Source organism: Oncorhynchus clarkii, chromosome 29, assembly GCF_045791955.1.
Source record: "Oncorhynchus clarkii lewisi isolate Uvic-CL-2024 chromosome 29, UVic_Ocla_1.0, whole genome shotgun sequence".
In the NCBI taxonomy this organism is placed as follows: Eukaryota; Metazoa; Chordata; class Actinopteri; order Salmoniformes; family Salmonidae; genus Oncorhynchus; species Oncorhynchus clarkii.
Window position 1 is genome coordinate 45425171 of NC_092175.1, and position 15364 is coordinate 45440534.

At 43.3% G+C, this 15364-nt stretch overlaps 1 protein-coding gene across 1 annotated transcript in view; it reads left to right on the forward strand.

The window, feature by feature from the left end:
- Window positions 1-15364, forward strand: part of LOC139388703 (solute carrier family 46 member 3) — a 29558-nt gene that overhangs the window by 8217 nt on the left and 5977 nt on the right. The window contains exons 3-8 of the mRNA XM_071135553.1: window positions 748-861; window positions 3085-3280; window positions 3689-4050; window positions 8998-9244; window positions 9699-9782; window positions 10805-10961. Coding sequence (XP_070991654.1) covers window positions 748-861; window positions 3085-3280; window positions 3689-4050; window positions 8998-9244; window positions 9699-9782; window positions 10805-10961 — 1160 coding nt within the window. The remainder of the gene's footprint in view (window positions 1-747; window positions 862-3084; window positions 3281-3688; window positions 4051-8997; window positions 9245-9698; window positions 9783-10804; window positions 10962-15364) is intronic.

The window sequence follows — 15364 nt, forward strand, 5'->3', positions numbered from 1 at the left end:
TCTCCTCCCTCTCCTCTCTCCCTCTCCTCTCTCTCTCATCTCCCTCTCCTCCTCTCTCCCTCCTCTCTCTCTCCTCATCTCTCTCTCCTCTCTCCTCCCCCCTCTCCTCTCTCCCTCTCCTCTCTCTCTCTCCTCTCTCCCTCTCCCTCTCCTCCCTCTCCTCTCTCCCTCTCCTCTCTCTTTCCTTTCTCCCTCTCCTCTCTCCCTCTCCTCCCTCTCTCCCCCTCCTCTCTCTCTCCTCTCTCCTCCCCCTCTCCTCTCTCCCTCTACTCTCTCTCTCTCCCCTCTCCCTCTCCTCTCTCCTTCTCCTCCCTCTCCTCTCTCCCCCTCCTCTCTCTCTCCTCTCTCCTCCCCCTCTCCTCTCTCCCTCTCCTCTCTCTCTCTCCTCTCTCCCTCTCCTCTTTCCCTCTCCTCCCTCTCCTCTCTCCCTCTCCTCTCCCTCTCTCCTCTCTCCTCCCCCCTCTCCTCTCTCCCTCTCCTCTCTCCCTCTCCTCCTCTCTCCTCTCTCTCCTCCTCTCTCTCTCCTCTCTCCTCCCGCCTCTCCTCTCTCCCTCTCCTCTCCTCCCCACTCCCCTCCTCTCTCCTCTCTCCCTCCTCTCACACTCCTCTCTCCTCTCCTCTCCCTCTCCTCCCCCTCCTCTCTCCTCCCCCCTCCCCTCTCCTCCCCCCTCCTCTCTCCTCTCCCCTCCCCTCTCCTCTCCCCTCTCCTCTCCTCCACCCTCCCCTCCCCTCTCCTCCCCGCTACAGGAGATCCAGAAGGAGGCGTCTCTGTTTCTCTTCTACAGTGAGCTGTGTTTCCTCTTCCCTAGTCTCCTCTCCTCCCTACTCCTGGTCTCCTACAGCGACCACCGTGGCAGGAAGGTAATAAAAGTATGACATTTATTACATCCTATTCTCATCTATGCTCTGATCTAAACCAGTGCACTATATAGGGAATAGGGTGCCATAGTGCTCTGGTCTAAAGTAGTGCTCTATATAGGGAACAGGGTTCCATAGGGCTCTGGTCTAAAGTAGTGCACTTTATAGGGAATAGGGTACCATAGGGCTCTGGTCTAAAGTAGTGCACTATATAGGGAATAGGGTGCCATAGGGCTCTGGACTAAAGTAGTGTACTATGTAGGGAATAGGGTGCCATTGGGCTCTGGTCTAAAGTAGTGTACTATGTAGGGAATAGGGTGTTTATTTGCTGAAGAAGACAATAAACTTTTATGCCATAGCTGTTAAGGGTCCGCCCCTTTTTTTTCAAATTTCTCCTAAAATGACATACCCAAATCTAACTGCCTGTAGTTCTGGCCCTGAAGCAAGGATATGCATATCCTTGATACCATTTGAAAGGAAACACGTTGAAGTTCGTGGAAATGTGAAAGGAATGTAGGAGAATATAACACATTAGATCTGGTAAAAGATAATCCAAAGAAAAAAACAACCGTTCTTTTGCAATTTGTTTGTACCATCAACTTTGAAATGCAAGAGAAATGCCATAATGTATTATTCCAGCCCAGCTGCAATTTAGATTTTGGCCACTAGATGGCATCAATGTATGTGCAAAGTTTAACTGATCCATTGCATTTCTGTTCAAAATTTCGTATCACTACTGCCCAAATGTGCCTAATTTGTTTATTAATAACTTTTCGTGTTCAAAATTGTGCACTCTCCTCAGTCAATAGCACGGTATTCTTTCACTGTAATAGCTACTGTAAATTGTACAGTGCAGTAAGATTAACTAGAATTGAAGCTTTCTGCCAATATAAGATATGTCTCTGTCCTGGGAAATGTTCTTGTTACTTACAATCTAATGCTAATCGCATTAGCCTACGTTAGCTCAACGTGGAAGGGACACCGATCCTGAAGAATATTTATTAAATAGGTTTAACACTCTTTTTCTTTCAGTTCAATTCCATGTTCAATTCAGGGTTTTGTTGTCATGGGAAACATATGTTTACATTGCCAAAGCAAGTGAAATGTGTTTTTTTTTACAGTAAACATTACCCTTGCAAAAGTTCCAAATTAAAGACATTTCATATGTCATATTATGTGCAAATAGTTAAAGTGCAAAAGGGAAAATAAATAAACATAAATATGGGTTGTCTTTACAGTGGTGTTTGTTCTTCACTGGTTGACCTTTTCTCGTGGCAACAGGTCACACATCTTGCTGCTGTGATGACACACTGGAATTTCACCCAGTAGATATGGGAGTTTATCAAAATTGGATTTGTTTTCGAATTCTTTGTGGATCTGTGTAATCTGAGGGAAATATGTGTCTCTAATCTGGTCATATTTTGGGCAGGAGGTTAGGAAGTGCAGCTCAGTTTCCACCTCATTTTGTGGGCAGTGTGCACATAGCCTGTCTTCTCTTGAGAGCCATGTCTGCCTACGGCGGCCTTTCTCAATAGCAAGGCTGTGCTCACTGAGTCTGTACATAGTCAAAGCTTTCCTTAAGTTTGGGTCAGTCACAGTGGTCAGGTATTCTGCCACTGTGTACTCTCTGTTAAGGGCCAAATAGCATTCTAGTTTGCTCAGTTTTTATGTTAATTCTTTCCAATGTGTTAAGTAGCTATCTTTTTGTTTTCTCATGATTTGGTTGGGTCTAAGGACCAGCTTGCTTAGGGGACTCTTCTCCAGGTTCATCTCTCTGTAGGTGATGGCTTTGTTATGGAAGGTTTGGGAATCGCTTCCTTTTAGGTGGTTGTAGAATTTAATGGCTCTTTTCTGGATTTTGATAATTAGTGGGTATCAGCCTAATTCTGCTCTGCATGCATTATTTGGTGTATTACGTTGTACACTGAGGATATTTTTTTCAGAACTCTGCATGCAGAGTCTCAATTTGGTGTTTGGCCCTTTTTGTGAGCTCTTGGTTGGTGAGCGGACCCCAGACCTCACAACCATAAAGGGAAATGGGTTCTACAACTGATTCAAATATGAATTGGTCTGTGTGTGTGAGGTTCCTAATTGGTATGTTATCAATGTCTCTCTCCCCCCTCTCTCTTCTTCTGTCTCTCTCTCTCCCCCTATCTCTTCTTCTGTCTCTCTTTATCCCTTCTCTCTCCTTTTGTCCCCCTCCATCCCTCATCCCTCCATCTCTAGGTAGCTCTAGTGCCCCCACTGGTGGGCGAGCTGTTATTTGCTCTGTGCTATGCAACCGTGTCTCACCTCTCCCTTAGCCTGGGTTACCTGCTAGGGGCCTCTTTCCTGGCTGGGGTAATGGGGGGGCCCACTGCTCTACTGGGGGGAAGTTTTGCCTATATAGCTGACCTATGTGAGGATGAGGGGGTGGAGGGGGGTGGGGTTAAGTATTTGTGTGAGGAAGTGGGTGGGAGTATGGATATTGTTGGGATTGGGGCTAGAGATGGGGGGAGTTACCAATGTGAGGGAGGTAGGGGTGGGGGAGGAGATGACTGTAGAGATCGGGGTATGAGTGGGGGGAGTGGAGAGGGAGAACAAAGGAGAGATGGAGAGAGAGACAGAGGGAAAGATGGAGGCAAAGACAGAGAGAGAGACGGAGAGAGCGATGGACAGGGAGACAGAGAGAGAGACGGAGGCAGAGACAGAGAGAGAGACAGAGAGAGCGATGGACAGGGAGACAGAGGGAGAGACGGAGGCAGAGACAGAGACAGAGAGAGCGATGGACAGGGAGACAGAGACGGAGGGAGTAGAGAGAGAGACTGGGGTAAGGGTGGGGGTCGTACAGTGCGCATGGCAGCCTTGGAGATGTTGCTAGGTGTGTTGTCAGGGCTAGCCTCTCTGTGTACTGGGTTCTATATTCAGACAGCAGGGTTCACCTGGCCGTTCATCACAGCAGCCGTACTACACCTGATCAACCTGGTATACACAGCGTGGGTACTGCAGGAGACTGTGGAGAGACCCTCGCACACAGACTCATCTTCATCACCATCATCATCACCAACACCTTTTGGGGCGGGCTCAGCACGCTTTCTCCAACGAGAAGCCTTGATTGGTCGGTTTCAGGGTGTGTATCTGTTATTCACCGCGTCACCAAGGAGGAGGAAAACTGTCCTGGGACTGATACTGGCGGCCTTTGCTTTCTATACGGTTAGTGTGGTGTGTGTGTGTGTGTGTGTGTGTGTGTGTGTGTGTGTGTGTGTGTGTGTGTGTGTGTGTGTGTGTGTGTGTGTGTGTGTGTGTGTGTGTGTGTGTGTGTGTGTGTGTGTGTGTGTGTGTGTGTGTGTGTGTGTGTGTTTAACATTTCACCTTAATGTCCTGACAAGGTAGGAAAACAGGAACTGTTTTAGAAGTCAGAACTTTTTTCCTGAATTTGTTCAAATTATATTTTAAGCTTAAAGGTTAGGTTAAGCGTTAGGGGTTAAAGGTTAGAGGTTAAGGGTTAGGGGTTAAGGGTTAAAGTTTAGGGGTTAAAGGTTAGGGGTTAAAAGTTAGGGGTTAAAGGTTAGGGTTTAAAGGTTAGGGGTTAAAGGTTAGGGGTTAAAGGTTAGATGTTAGGGGTTAAAGGTTAGGGGTTATAGGTTAGGGGAAAATAGGATTTGTAATAGTAAACAATGTTTCACTCCAAAAGGACCAGAAATGAAAACAAGATGTGTTTTTGTTAGTTGTAAGGTCCCCTGTTCAGAAACCTGCGTGGTTCTGGTACCGACATTTTGGTTATAAATCTGTGGACACCGTAGATCAAAATGATTGAGCGATAGCCCTCGTTCCCAAGGACACAGTAGTATTGTTTAGCCTATGTGACGTAGGAATTGAAACCTGAAACCACTTGAAGCTGAGATTTAATTCGCTCTTCCGACTATTTACAGCCATTAATCTCAAATAATTCATAGATGTTTTTTTTTTACAAAAACCCTTTCAGTTTGTCATAAATGGACAAGATAAATATGAGATAAAATGTCACGCCCTGACCTTAGTTATCTCTGTTTTCGTTATTATTTTGGTTAGGTCAGGGTGTGACGAGGGTTGGTATGTTAGTTTTTGTATTGTCTAGTGGTTTTGTATGTCAAGGGGTTTGTAGGTCTAGGTATTGTGTAGGTCTATGGTGGCCTGAATTGGTTCCCAATCAGAGGCAGCTGTTTATCGTTGTCTCTGATTGGGGATCATATTTAAGTAGCCATTTTTCCTTTTTGGTTTCGTGGGTTCTTGTTCTATGTTTAGTTGCCTGTCTGCACTACACATATTAGCGTCACTGTTCGTTTTGATAGTTTGTTCAGTGTTCTTTCTTTTATTAAAGAAAAATGTATACTTACCATGCTGAGCCTTGGTCTCCTCCATACAACGATATAAAATAAAAGCGTTCCTAGTGAGTTCAGGAAGCCAAGCCAGAGCAGAGCTATGGGGGGAGTAGACGTTTTTTAATTTTTTTCATTTTTCATTTTATTGAACATTTATTTAACTAGGAAAGTCCGTTAAGAACAAATGATTATTTACAATGACTGCCTACCAAAAGGCCTCCTGCAGGGACGGAGGGCTGGGATTAAAAAGAATTAAATACTACAAATATACAGTGGGGAGAACAAGTATTTGATACACTGCCGATTTTGTAGGTTTTCCCACTTACAAAGCATGTAGAGGTCTGTAATTGTTATCATAGGTACACTTCAACTCCTGAAAATCACATTGTATGATTTCTAAGTAATTAATTTGCATTTTATTGCATGACATGTATTTGATACATCAGAAAAGCAGAACTTAATATTTGGTACAGAAACCTTTGTTTGCAATTACAGAGATCATACGTTTCCTGTCGTTCTTGACCAGGTTTGCACACACTGATCAGGAGAGAAAATATGCACATTTTCTCAAACACTAAACATAAAAATATATATTTGACAGTTATAAGGAAGGTGAAATATTATAGTTAGTCGTTTTATAATTTGATTATACTATATTTAGAAATCATGTCTTTCCTTATTCATACATTTTTGTTGAATAGGAAATGTATCATTATTTTTTGAATATTTTAATAATATTTGAATATTTTAATTTGTAATGTGTTCTCGTTCTTGTGTCCTCAAAAGTAACTAATCCTCAACAATTTATTTGTAAAAAAATGACCAGAAAGGTGAGGTTTTAACCTTTCTTTGAGTATGCAGCATTACTAGATGTTGTTTATGCCCCTTTAATGATAAATAATTACTTTTGGGATGATGTAGATTACATTTTAAATGTCATTTAGTTACATTTAACTGGTTAATAGAGTGAGTTAGGTCTGCTCTATACCAAATTAGCATCCCCACTGAGTCTCTGTTTCACATCTGGTAGTGTGGTGGACGGGACGACCAGCTCTCTGTAACCTAGAGGGTAACCAGTGGGTCTGTCTCCTCTATACCACCCACCTGGTAGTGTGGTGGACGGGACTACCAGCTCTCTGTAACCTAGAGGGTAACCAGTGGGTCTGTCTCCTCTATACCACCCACCTGGTAGTGTGGTGGATGGGACTACCAGCTCTCTGTAACCTAGAGGGCAACCAGTGGGTCCATCTCCTCTATACCACCCACCTGGTAGTGTGGTGGATGGGACTACCAGCTCTCTGTAACCTAGAGGGTAACCAGTGGGTCCGTCTCCTCTATGCCACCCACCTGGTAGTGTGGTGGATGGGACTACCAGCTCTCTGTAACCTAGAGGGTAACCAGTCGGTCTGTCTCCTCTATACCACCCACCTGGTAGTGTGGTGGATGGGACTACCAGCTCTCTGTAACCTAGAGGGTAACCAGTGGGTCTGTCTCCTCTATACCACCCACCTGGTAGTGTGGTGGATGGGACTACCAGCTCTCTGTAATCTAGAGGGTAACCAGTGGGTCCGTCTCCTCTATACCACCCACCTGGTAGTGTGGTGGATGGGACTGCCAGCTCTCTGTAACCTAGAGGGCAACCAGTGGGTCCATCTCCTCTATACCACCCACCTGGTAGTGTGGTGGATGGGACTGCCAGCTCTCTGTAACCTAGAGGGTAACCAGTGGGTCCATCTCCTCTATACCACCCACCTGGTAGTGTGGTGGATGGGACTACCAGCTCTCTGTAACCTAGAGGGCAACCAGTGGGTCCATCTCCTCTATACCACCCACCTGGTAGTGTGGTGGATGGGACTACCAGCTCTCTGTAACCTAGAGGGTAACCAGTGGGTCCGTCTCCTCTATACCACCCACCTGGTAGTGTGGTGGATGGGACTACCAGCTCTCTGTAACCTAGAGGGTAACCAGTGGGTCTGTCTCCTCTCTACCACCCACCTGGTAGTGTGGTGGATGGGACTACCAGCTCTCTGTAACCTAGAGGGTAACCAGTGGGTCTGTCTCCTCTATACTACCCACCTGGTAGTGTGGTGGATGGGACTACCAGCTCTCTGTAACCTAGAGGGCAACCAGTGGGTCTGTCTCCTCTATACCACCCACCTGGTAGTGTGGTGGATGGGACTACCAGCTCTCTGTAACCTAGAGGGTAACCAGTGGGTCTGTCTCCTCTCTACCACCCACCTGGTAGTGTGGTGGATGGGACTACCAGCTCTCTGTAACCTAGAGGGTAACCAGTGGGTCTGTCTCCTCTATACTACCCACCTGGTAGTGTGGTGGATGGGACTACCAGCTCTCTGTAACCTAGAGGGCAACCAGTGGGTCCGTCTCCTCAATACCTTGTTTCTTGTAGGATGACAATTTCTTTGGTAAAGTCTGGGTTCTTGATCTTTTAGGGTAAAGGCAGATTATATCAGACCTTGTATATTCCAGGATGAGATAGTTAAAGCTTTGTGTTCCATAGTGTCCAGTGTTGTTATTTGTGTGGTTAAGTTTCAGACCATTAGGTTGAGCAGAGCATGCTGAGCATCTGGTGCATGCCTCTTGGGTTGCAGGATGGGGCTTGGGCGGGTGTATTAGTGGGGGTTGAGCAGTAATAATCCTTAGTAGTAGAATCATTGGCAGTAAGAATCCTTGGTAGTAGAATCCTTGGTAGTAAGAATCATTGGTAGTAGAATCGTTGGTAGTAAGAATCATTGGTAGTAGAATCGTTGGTAGTAAGAATCATTGGTAGTAGAATCCTTGGTAGTAAGAATCCTTGGTAGTAGAATCCTTGGTAGAAGAATCCTTGGTAGTAAGAATCATTGGTAGTAAGAATCATTGGTAGTAGAATCCTTGGTAGTAAGAATCATTGGTAGTAGAATCGTTGGTAGTAAGAATCATTGGTAGTAGAATCCTTGGTAGTAGAATCCTTGGTAGTAAGAATCATTGGTAGTAGAATCCTTGGTAGTAAGAATCATTGGTAGTAGAATCGTTGGTAGGAAGAATCATTGGTAGTAGAATCCTTGGTAGTAAGAATCATTGGTAGTAAGAATCATTGGTAGTAAGAATCATTGGTAGTAAGAATCATTGGTAGTAGAATCATTGGTAGTAAGAATCATTGGTAGTAGAATCCTTGGTAGTAAGAATCATTGGTAGTAAGAATCATTGGTAGTAGAATCCTTGGTAGTAAGAATCATTGGTAGTAGAATCGTTGGTAGTAAGAATCATTGGTAGTAGAATCCTTGGTAGTAAGAATCATTGGTAGTAAGAATCCTTGGTAGTAAGAATCCTTGGTAGTAGAATCCTTGGTAGTAGAATCATTGGTAGTAGAATCATTGGTAGTGAGAATCATTGGTAGTAGAATCATTGGTAGTAAGAATCCTTCTAGAATCCTTCCAGGTAATTTTGTCCAAAATCAGATTGCAGGTTTGTAGTGAAGGTAATGTTGTGGAGGTTAGTATCCTATATGTCCTTGTAAATCAAAATCAAAATCAATCTTTTTGTCAACAAAAAAATGCTGAAAGATTCAGGAGCTCATCTGCTCATGGCCTGCTCCTCTCTCCCTTCCCCTTCCCCCATCGTCCTCCCCCTCCCCCCATCTTCCTCCCCCTCCCCCCATCTTCCTCCCCCTCCCCCATCTCCTTGTCAGCTATCTAAGCTGATTGTTCATTAGATTTAATTTAGTATTTTTTCAAACATTGCGTTCAAATAACTAGTAACAGAAAATAAGTAACTGTGTCCACCCTCTCTCTCTTCCCCACAGGTGTCGAAGCTGGGTGGTATGTCCATCTTCATCCTGTATGAGCTGAATGCTCCTCTGTGTTGGAGTGAGGTGTTGGTTGGCTATGGTTCAGCCTTGTCTACACTCATCTACCTGGGGAGCTTTGCAGGGGTGTCCCTGCTGTCGCGCTGTCTTCGGGACGGGTATATAGTACTACTGGGACTGCTGTCTGTCGCTGCAGGACTACTGATGGCAGCCTTCGCCAAGAGCACGTTACTCATGTTCCTAGGTGAGACGGGGAGGGGGGGGGGGCTAGGTTATGGGTTAGGGGTTAACGAAAATGTTTAAAAAAAAATATATATATATATAGATTTTATTTTTGCATTTTCCAATTAAGAACATTCAAAACAAAAATCTCTCTCTCTCTCTCTCTCTCTCTCTCTCTCTCTCTCTCTCTCTCTCTCTCTCTCTCTCTCTCTCTCTCTCTCTCTCTCTCTCTCTCCCCTTTATTGGCATGGGAAACATGTCTATATACAGTGTTGTAACAATGTGCAAGTAGTTGAAGTATGAGAGGGAAAATAAATAAACAGATGAATATAGGTTGTATTTACATGTTGTTTGTGCTCCACCGGTTGTCCTTTTGTTGTGGCAACAGGTCACAAATCTTGCTGCTGTGTTGGCCGACTGTGGTATTTTTCACCTGTGTGTGTAAACTAGTTCTCTCCTGTGTGCGTGTTCCTTAGTGCGACTGCCTCTCCTTCTCTCCATCATGCCTGCTCCTGTTCTGAGGTCCATGATGTCCAAGATAGTACTCCGCTCTGAACAGGGTAAGACACTATGCTAAGCTAGGCTACATAACATTACGTTACACTATGCTATGCTAGGCTATATTACACTTCATTACACAATGCTAGGCTAAATTACACTTCATTACACTATGCTATGCTAAGCTATATTACACTTCGTTACACTATACTAGGCTAAATTACACTGTGCTAGGCTAGGCTACATAACATTATGTTACACTATGCTATGCTAGGCTAAATTACACTATGCTAGGCTATATTACACTTCGTTACACTATGCTATGCTAGGCTAAATTACACTATGCTATTCTAGGCTAAATTACACTATGCTAGGCTAGGCTGTATTACACTTCGTTACACTATGCTAGGCTGAGCTAGGCTACATAACATTTTGTGACACTATGCTATGCTAGGCTAAATTACAAACAGCTCTCACCATCTACAATTCTTACGGTGTTTCCATGAGGCTTCCCAAGGTACGATAGTGACGAGGCTAAACCACGTTCAGTGCATTTACATCTGAGTAATTGAGTAACTTGTCCAGAGCGACGTACCAGTTAGCGCGTTGATTCTAAGGAAGCTAAGAGAGATAACTGCAGCATTTGTTCTCCTCCAAATCAGCAAACGTCCATGATAAAGACTCTGGCAGTAGTATGTCATTTATTTACCCTTTATTTAACTAGGTAAGTCAGTTAAGAACAAATTCAGATTTACAATGACGGCATTGGAACAGTGGGTTGACTGCCTTGTTCAGGGGGCAGAATGACAGATTTTTACCTTTCGGTTACCAACGCTCTAACCACTAGGCTACCTGCCGCCCCAGTAACAGAAAACCACTCAGAATAACGATAATCAAATCACATCAAATTGTATTGGTCACATGGTTAGCAGATGTTAATGCGAGGTATAGCGACATGCTTGTAAACTCCAGAACTGTGTGTGTGTGTGTGTGTGTGTGTGTGTGTGTGTGTGTGTGTGTGTGTGTGTGTGTGTGTGTGTGTGTGTGTGTGTGTGTGTGTGTGTGTGTCCTCTCCTCTCGCCAGGTGCAGTGTTTGCCTGTGTTGCGTTCGTGGAGATGCTGAGTATAGGTGTTGGGATCACCGTGTTCAGCAGCACCTACGCCTCCACTGTCTCCTGGTTCCCTGGATTCAGCTTCCTGCTGGCCTCAGCCATCGCACTCATACCGGCTGTTCTGATTGGGTGAGTCAGTCAACACAACCATTCTGATTGGCTAACTCAGTCAACACAACCATTCTGATTGGATGGGTCAGTCAACATAACCATTCTGGTTGGCTAAGTCAGTCAACGCAGCCATTCTGATTGGATTCATCAGTTAACACAATCATTCTGATTGGATGGGTCAGTCAACACAACCATTCTGATTGGGTGGGTCAGTCACCAAAACCATTCTGATTGGGTGGGTCAGTCACCAAAACCATTCTGATTGGGTGGGTCAGTCACCAAAACCATTCTTATTGGGTGGGTCAGTCACCAAAACCATTCTGATTGGGTGGGTCAGTCACCAAAACCATTCTGATTGGGTGGGTCAGTCACCAAAACCATTCTGATTGGGTGGGTCAGTCACCAAAACCATTCTGATTGGGTGGGTCAGTCACCAAAACCATTCTGATTGGGTGGGTCAGTCACCAAAACCTTTCTGATTGGGTGGGTCAGTCACCAAAACCATTCTGATTGGGTGGGTCAGTCACCAAAACCATTCTGATTGGGTGGGTCAGTCACCAAAACCATTCTGATTGGGTGGGTCAGTCACCAAAACCATTCTGATTGGGAGGGTTAATACAACCAAATCGTATAGATAAAAGCCGGATCAAAATACATCAAAGTCAAATCAAATTGTATTGGTTACGTACACATATTTAACAGATGTTATCACAGGTGTAGCGAAATGCTTGAGTTCCTAGCTCCAACAGTGCAGTAGTATCTATCCAAATGCTAGCTCCAACAGTGCAGTAGTATCTAACCAAATGCTAGCTCCAACAGTGCAGTAGTATCTAACTAAATGCTAGCTCCAACAGTGCAGTAGTATCTATCCAAATGCTAGCTCCAACAGTGCAGTAGTATCTAACTAAATGCTTATGTTCCTAGCTCCAACAGTGCAGTAGTATCTAACCAAATGCTAGCTCCAACAGTGCAGTAGTATCTAAATAAATGCTAGCTCCAACAGTGCAGTAGTATCTAACTAAATGCTAGCTCCAACAGTGCAGTAGTATGTAACTAAATACTAGCTCCAACAGTGCAGTAGTATCTAACCAAATGCTAGCTCCAACAGTGCAGTAGTATCTAACTAAATGCTTGTGTTTCTAGCTCCAACAGTGCAGTAGTATCTAACTAAATGCTTGTGTTTCTAGCTCCAACAGTGCAGTAGTATGTAACTAAATACTAGCTCCAACAGTGCAGTAGTATCTAACCAAATGCTAGCTCCAACAGTGCAGTAGTATCTAACTAAATGCTTATGTTCCTAGCTCCAACAGTGCAGTAGTATCTAACTAAATGCTTATGTTCCTAGCTCCAACAGTGCAGTAGTATCTAACTAAATGCTTATGTTCCTAGCTCCAACAGTGCAGTAATATCTAACTAAATGCTTATGTTCCTAGCTCCAACAGTGCAGTAGTATCTAACTAAATGCTTATGTTCCTAGCTCCAACAGTGCAGTAGTATCTAACTAAATGCTTGTGTTTCTAGCTCCAACAGTGCAGTAGTATCTAACTAAATGCTTATGTTCCTAGCTCCAACAGTGCAGTAGTATCTAACTAAATGCTTATGTTCCTAGCTCCAACAGTGCAGTAGTATCTAACTAAATGCTTATGTTCCTAGCTCCAACAGTGCAGTAGTATCTAACTAAATGCTTATGTTCCTAGCTCCAACAGTGCAGTAGTATCTAACTAAATGCTTATGTTCCTAGCTCCAACAGTGCAGTAGTATCTAACTAAATGCTTATGTTCCTAGCTCCAACAGTGCAGTAGTATCTAACTAAATGCTTATGTTCCTAGCTCCAACAGTGCAGTAGTATCTAACTAAATGCTTATGTTCCTAGCTCCAACAGTGCAGTAGTATCTAACTAAATGCTTATGTTCCTAGCTCCAACAGTGCAGTAGTATATAACTAAATGCTTATGTTCCTAGCTCCAACAGTGCAGTAGTATCTAACTAAATGCTTATGTTCCTAGCTCCAACAGTGCAGTAGTATCTAACTAAATGCTTATGTTCCTAGCTCCAACAGTGCAGTAGTATCTAACTAAATGCTTATGTTCCTAGCTCCAACAGTGCAGTAGTATCTAACTAAATGCTTATGTTCCTAGCTCCAACAGTGCAGTAGTATCTAACTAAGTGCTAGCTCCAACAGTGCAGTAGTATCTAACTAAATGCTTATGTTCCTAGCTCCAACAGTGCAGTAGTATCTAACTAAATGCTGGCTCCAACAGTACAGTAGTATCTAACTAAATGCTTGTGTTTCTAGCTCCAACAGTGCAGTAGTATCTAACTAAATGCTTGTGTTCCTAGCTCCAACAGTGCAGTAGTATCTAACTAAATGCTGGCTCCAACAGTACAGTAGTATCTAACTAAATGCTTGTGTTTCTAGCTCCAACAGTGCAGTAGTATCTAACTAAATGCTTGTGTTCCTAGCTCCAACAGTGCAGTAGTATCTAACTAAATGCTTGTGTGTCTAGCTCCAACAGTGCAGTAGTATCTAACTAAATGCTTGTGTTCCTAGCTCCAACAGTGCAGTAGTATCTAACTAAATGCTTGTGTTCCTAGCTCCAACAGTGCAGTAGTATCTAACTAAATGCTTGTGTTTCTAGCTCCAACAGTGCAGTAGTATCTAACTAAATGCTTGTGTTCCTAGCTCCAACAGTGCAGTAGTATCTAACTAAATGCTGGCTCCAACAGTACAGTAGTATCTAACTAAATGCTTGTGTTTCTAGCTCCAACAGTGCAGTAGTATCTAACTAAATGCTTGTGTTCCTAGCTCCAACAGTGCAGTAGTATCTAACTAAATGCTTGTGTGTCTAGCTCCAACAGTGCAGTAGTATCTAACTAAATGCTTGTGTTCCTAGCTCCAACAGTGCAGTAGTATCTAACTAAATGCTTGTGTTCCTAGCTCCAACAGTGCAGTAATATCTAACTAAATGCTTGTGTTTCTAGCTCCAACAGTGCAGTAATATCTAACTAAATGCTTGTGTTTCTAGCTCCAACAGTGCAGTAGTATCTAACTAAATGCTTGTGTTTCTAGCTCCAACAGTGCAGTAATATCTAACTAAATGCTTGTGTTTCTAGCTCCAACAGTGCAGTAGTATCTAACTAAATGCTTGTGTTTCTAGCTCCAACAGTGCAGTAATATCTAACTAAATGCTTATGTTCCTAGCTCCAACAGTGCAGTAGTATCTAACTAAATGCTTATGTTCCTAGCTCCAACAGTCCAGTAGTATCTAACTAAATGCTTGTGTTTCTAGCTCCAACAGTGCAGTAGTATCTAACTAAATGCTTGTGTTTCTAGCTCCAACAGTGCAGTAATATCTAACTAAATGCTTATGTTCCTAGCTCCAACAGTCCAGTAATATCTAACTAAATGCTTGTGTTTCTAGCTCCAACAGTGCAGTAATATCTAACTAAATGCTTATGTTCCTAGCTCCAACAGTGCAGTAGTATCTAACTAAATGCTTATGTTCCTAGCTCCAACAGTGCAGTAGTATCTAACTAAATGCTTATGTTCCTAGCTCCAACAGTACAGTAATATCTAACTAAATGCTTGTGTTCCTAGCTCCAACAGTGCAGTAGTATCTAACTAAATGCTTATGTTCCTAGCTCCAACAGTGCAGTAGTATCTAACTAAATGCTTGTGTGTCTAGCTCCAACAGTGCAGTAGTATCTAACTAAATGCTTGTGTTCCTAGCTCCAACAGTGCAGTAGTATCTAACTAAATGCTTGTGTGTCTAGCTCCAACAGTGCAGTAGTATCTAACTAAATGCTTATGTTCCTAGCTCCAACAGTGCAGTAGTATCTAACTAAATGCTTATGTTTCTAGCTCCAACAGTACAGTAGTATCTAACTAAATGCTTGTGTTTCTAGCTCCAACAGTGCAGTAGTATCTAACTAAATGCTTGTGTTCCTAGCTCCAACAGTGCAGTAGTATCTAACTAAATGCTTGTGTTTCTAGCTCCAACAGTGCAGTAGTATCTAACTAAATGCTTGTGTTCCTAGCTCCAACAGTGCAGTAGTATCTAACTAAATGCTTGTGTTCCTAGCTCCAACAGTGCAGTAGTATCTAACTAAATGCTTGTGTTCCTAGCTCCAACAGTGCAGTAGTATCTAACTAAATGCTTGTGTTTCTAGCTCCAACAGTGCAGTAGTATCTAACTAAATGCTTGTGTTCCTAGCTCCAACAGTGCAGTAGTATCTAACTAAATGCCTGTGTGTCTAGCTCCAACAGTGCAGTAGTATCTAACTAAATGCTTGTGTTCCTAGCTCCAACAGTGCAGTAGTATCTAACTAAATGCTTGTGTTCCTAGCTCCAACAGTACAGTAGTATCTAACTAAATGCTTGTGTTTCTAGCTCCAACAGTGCAGTAGTATCTAACTAAATGC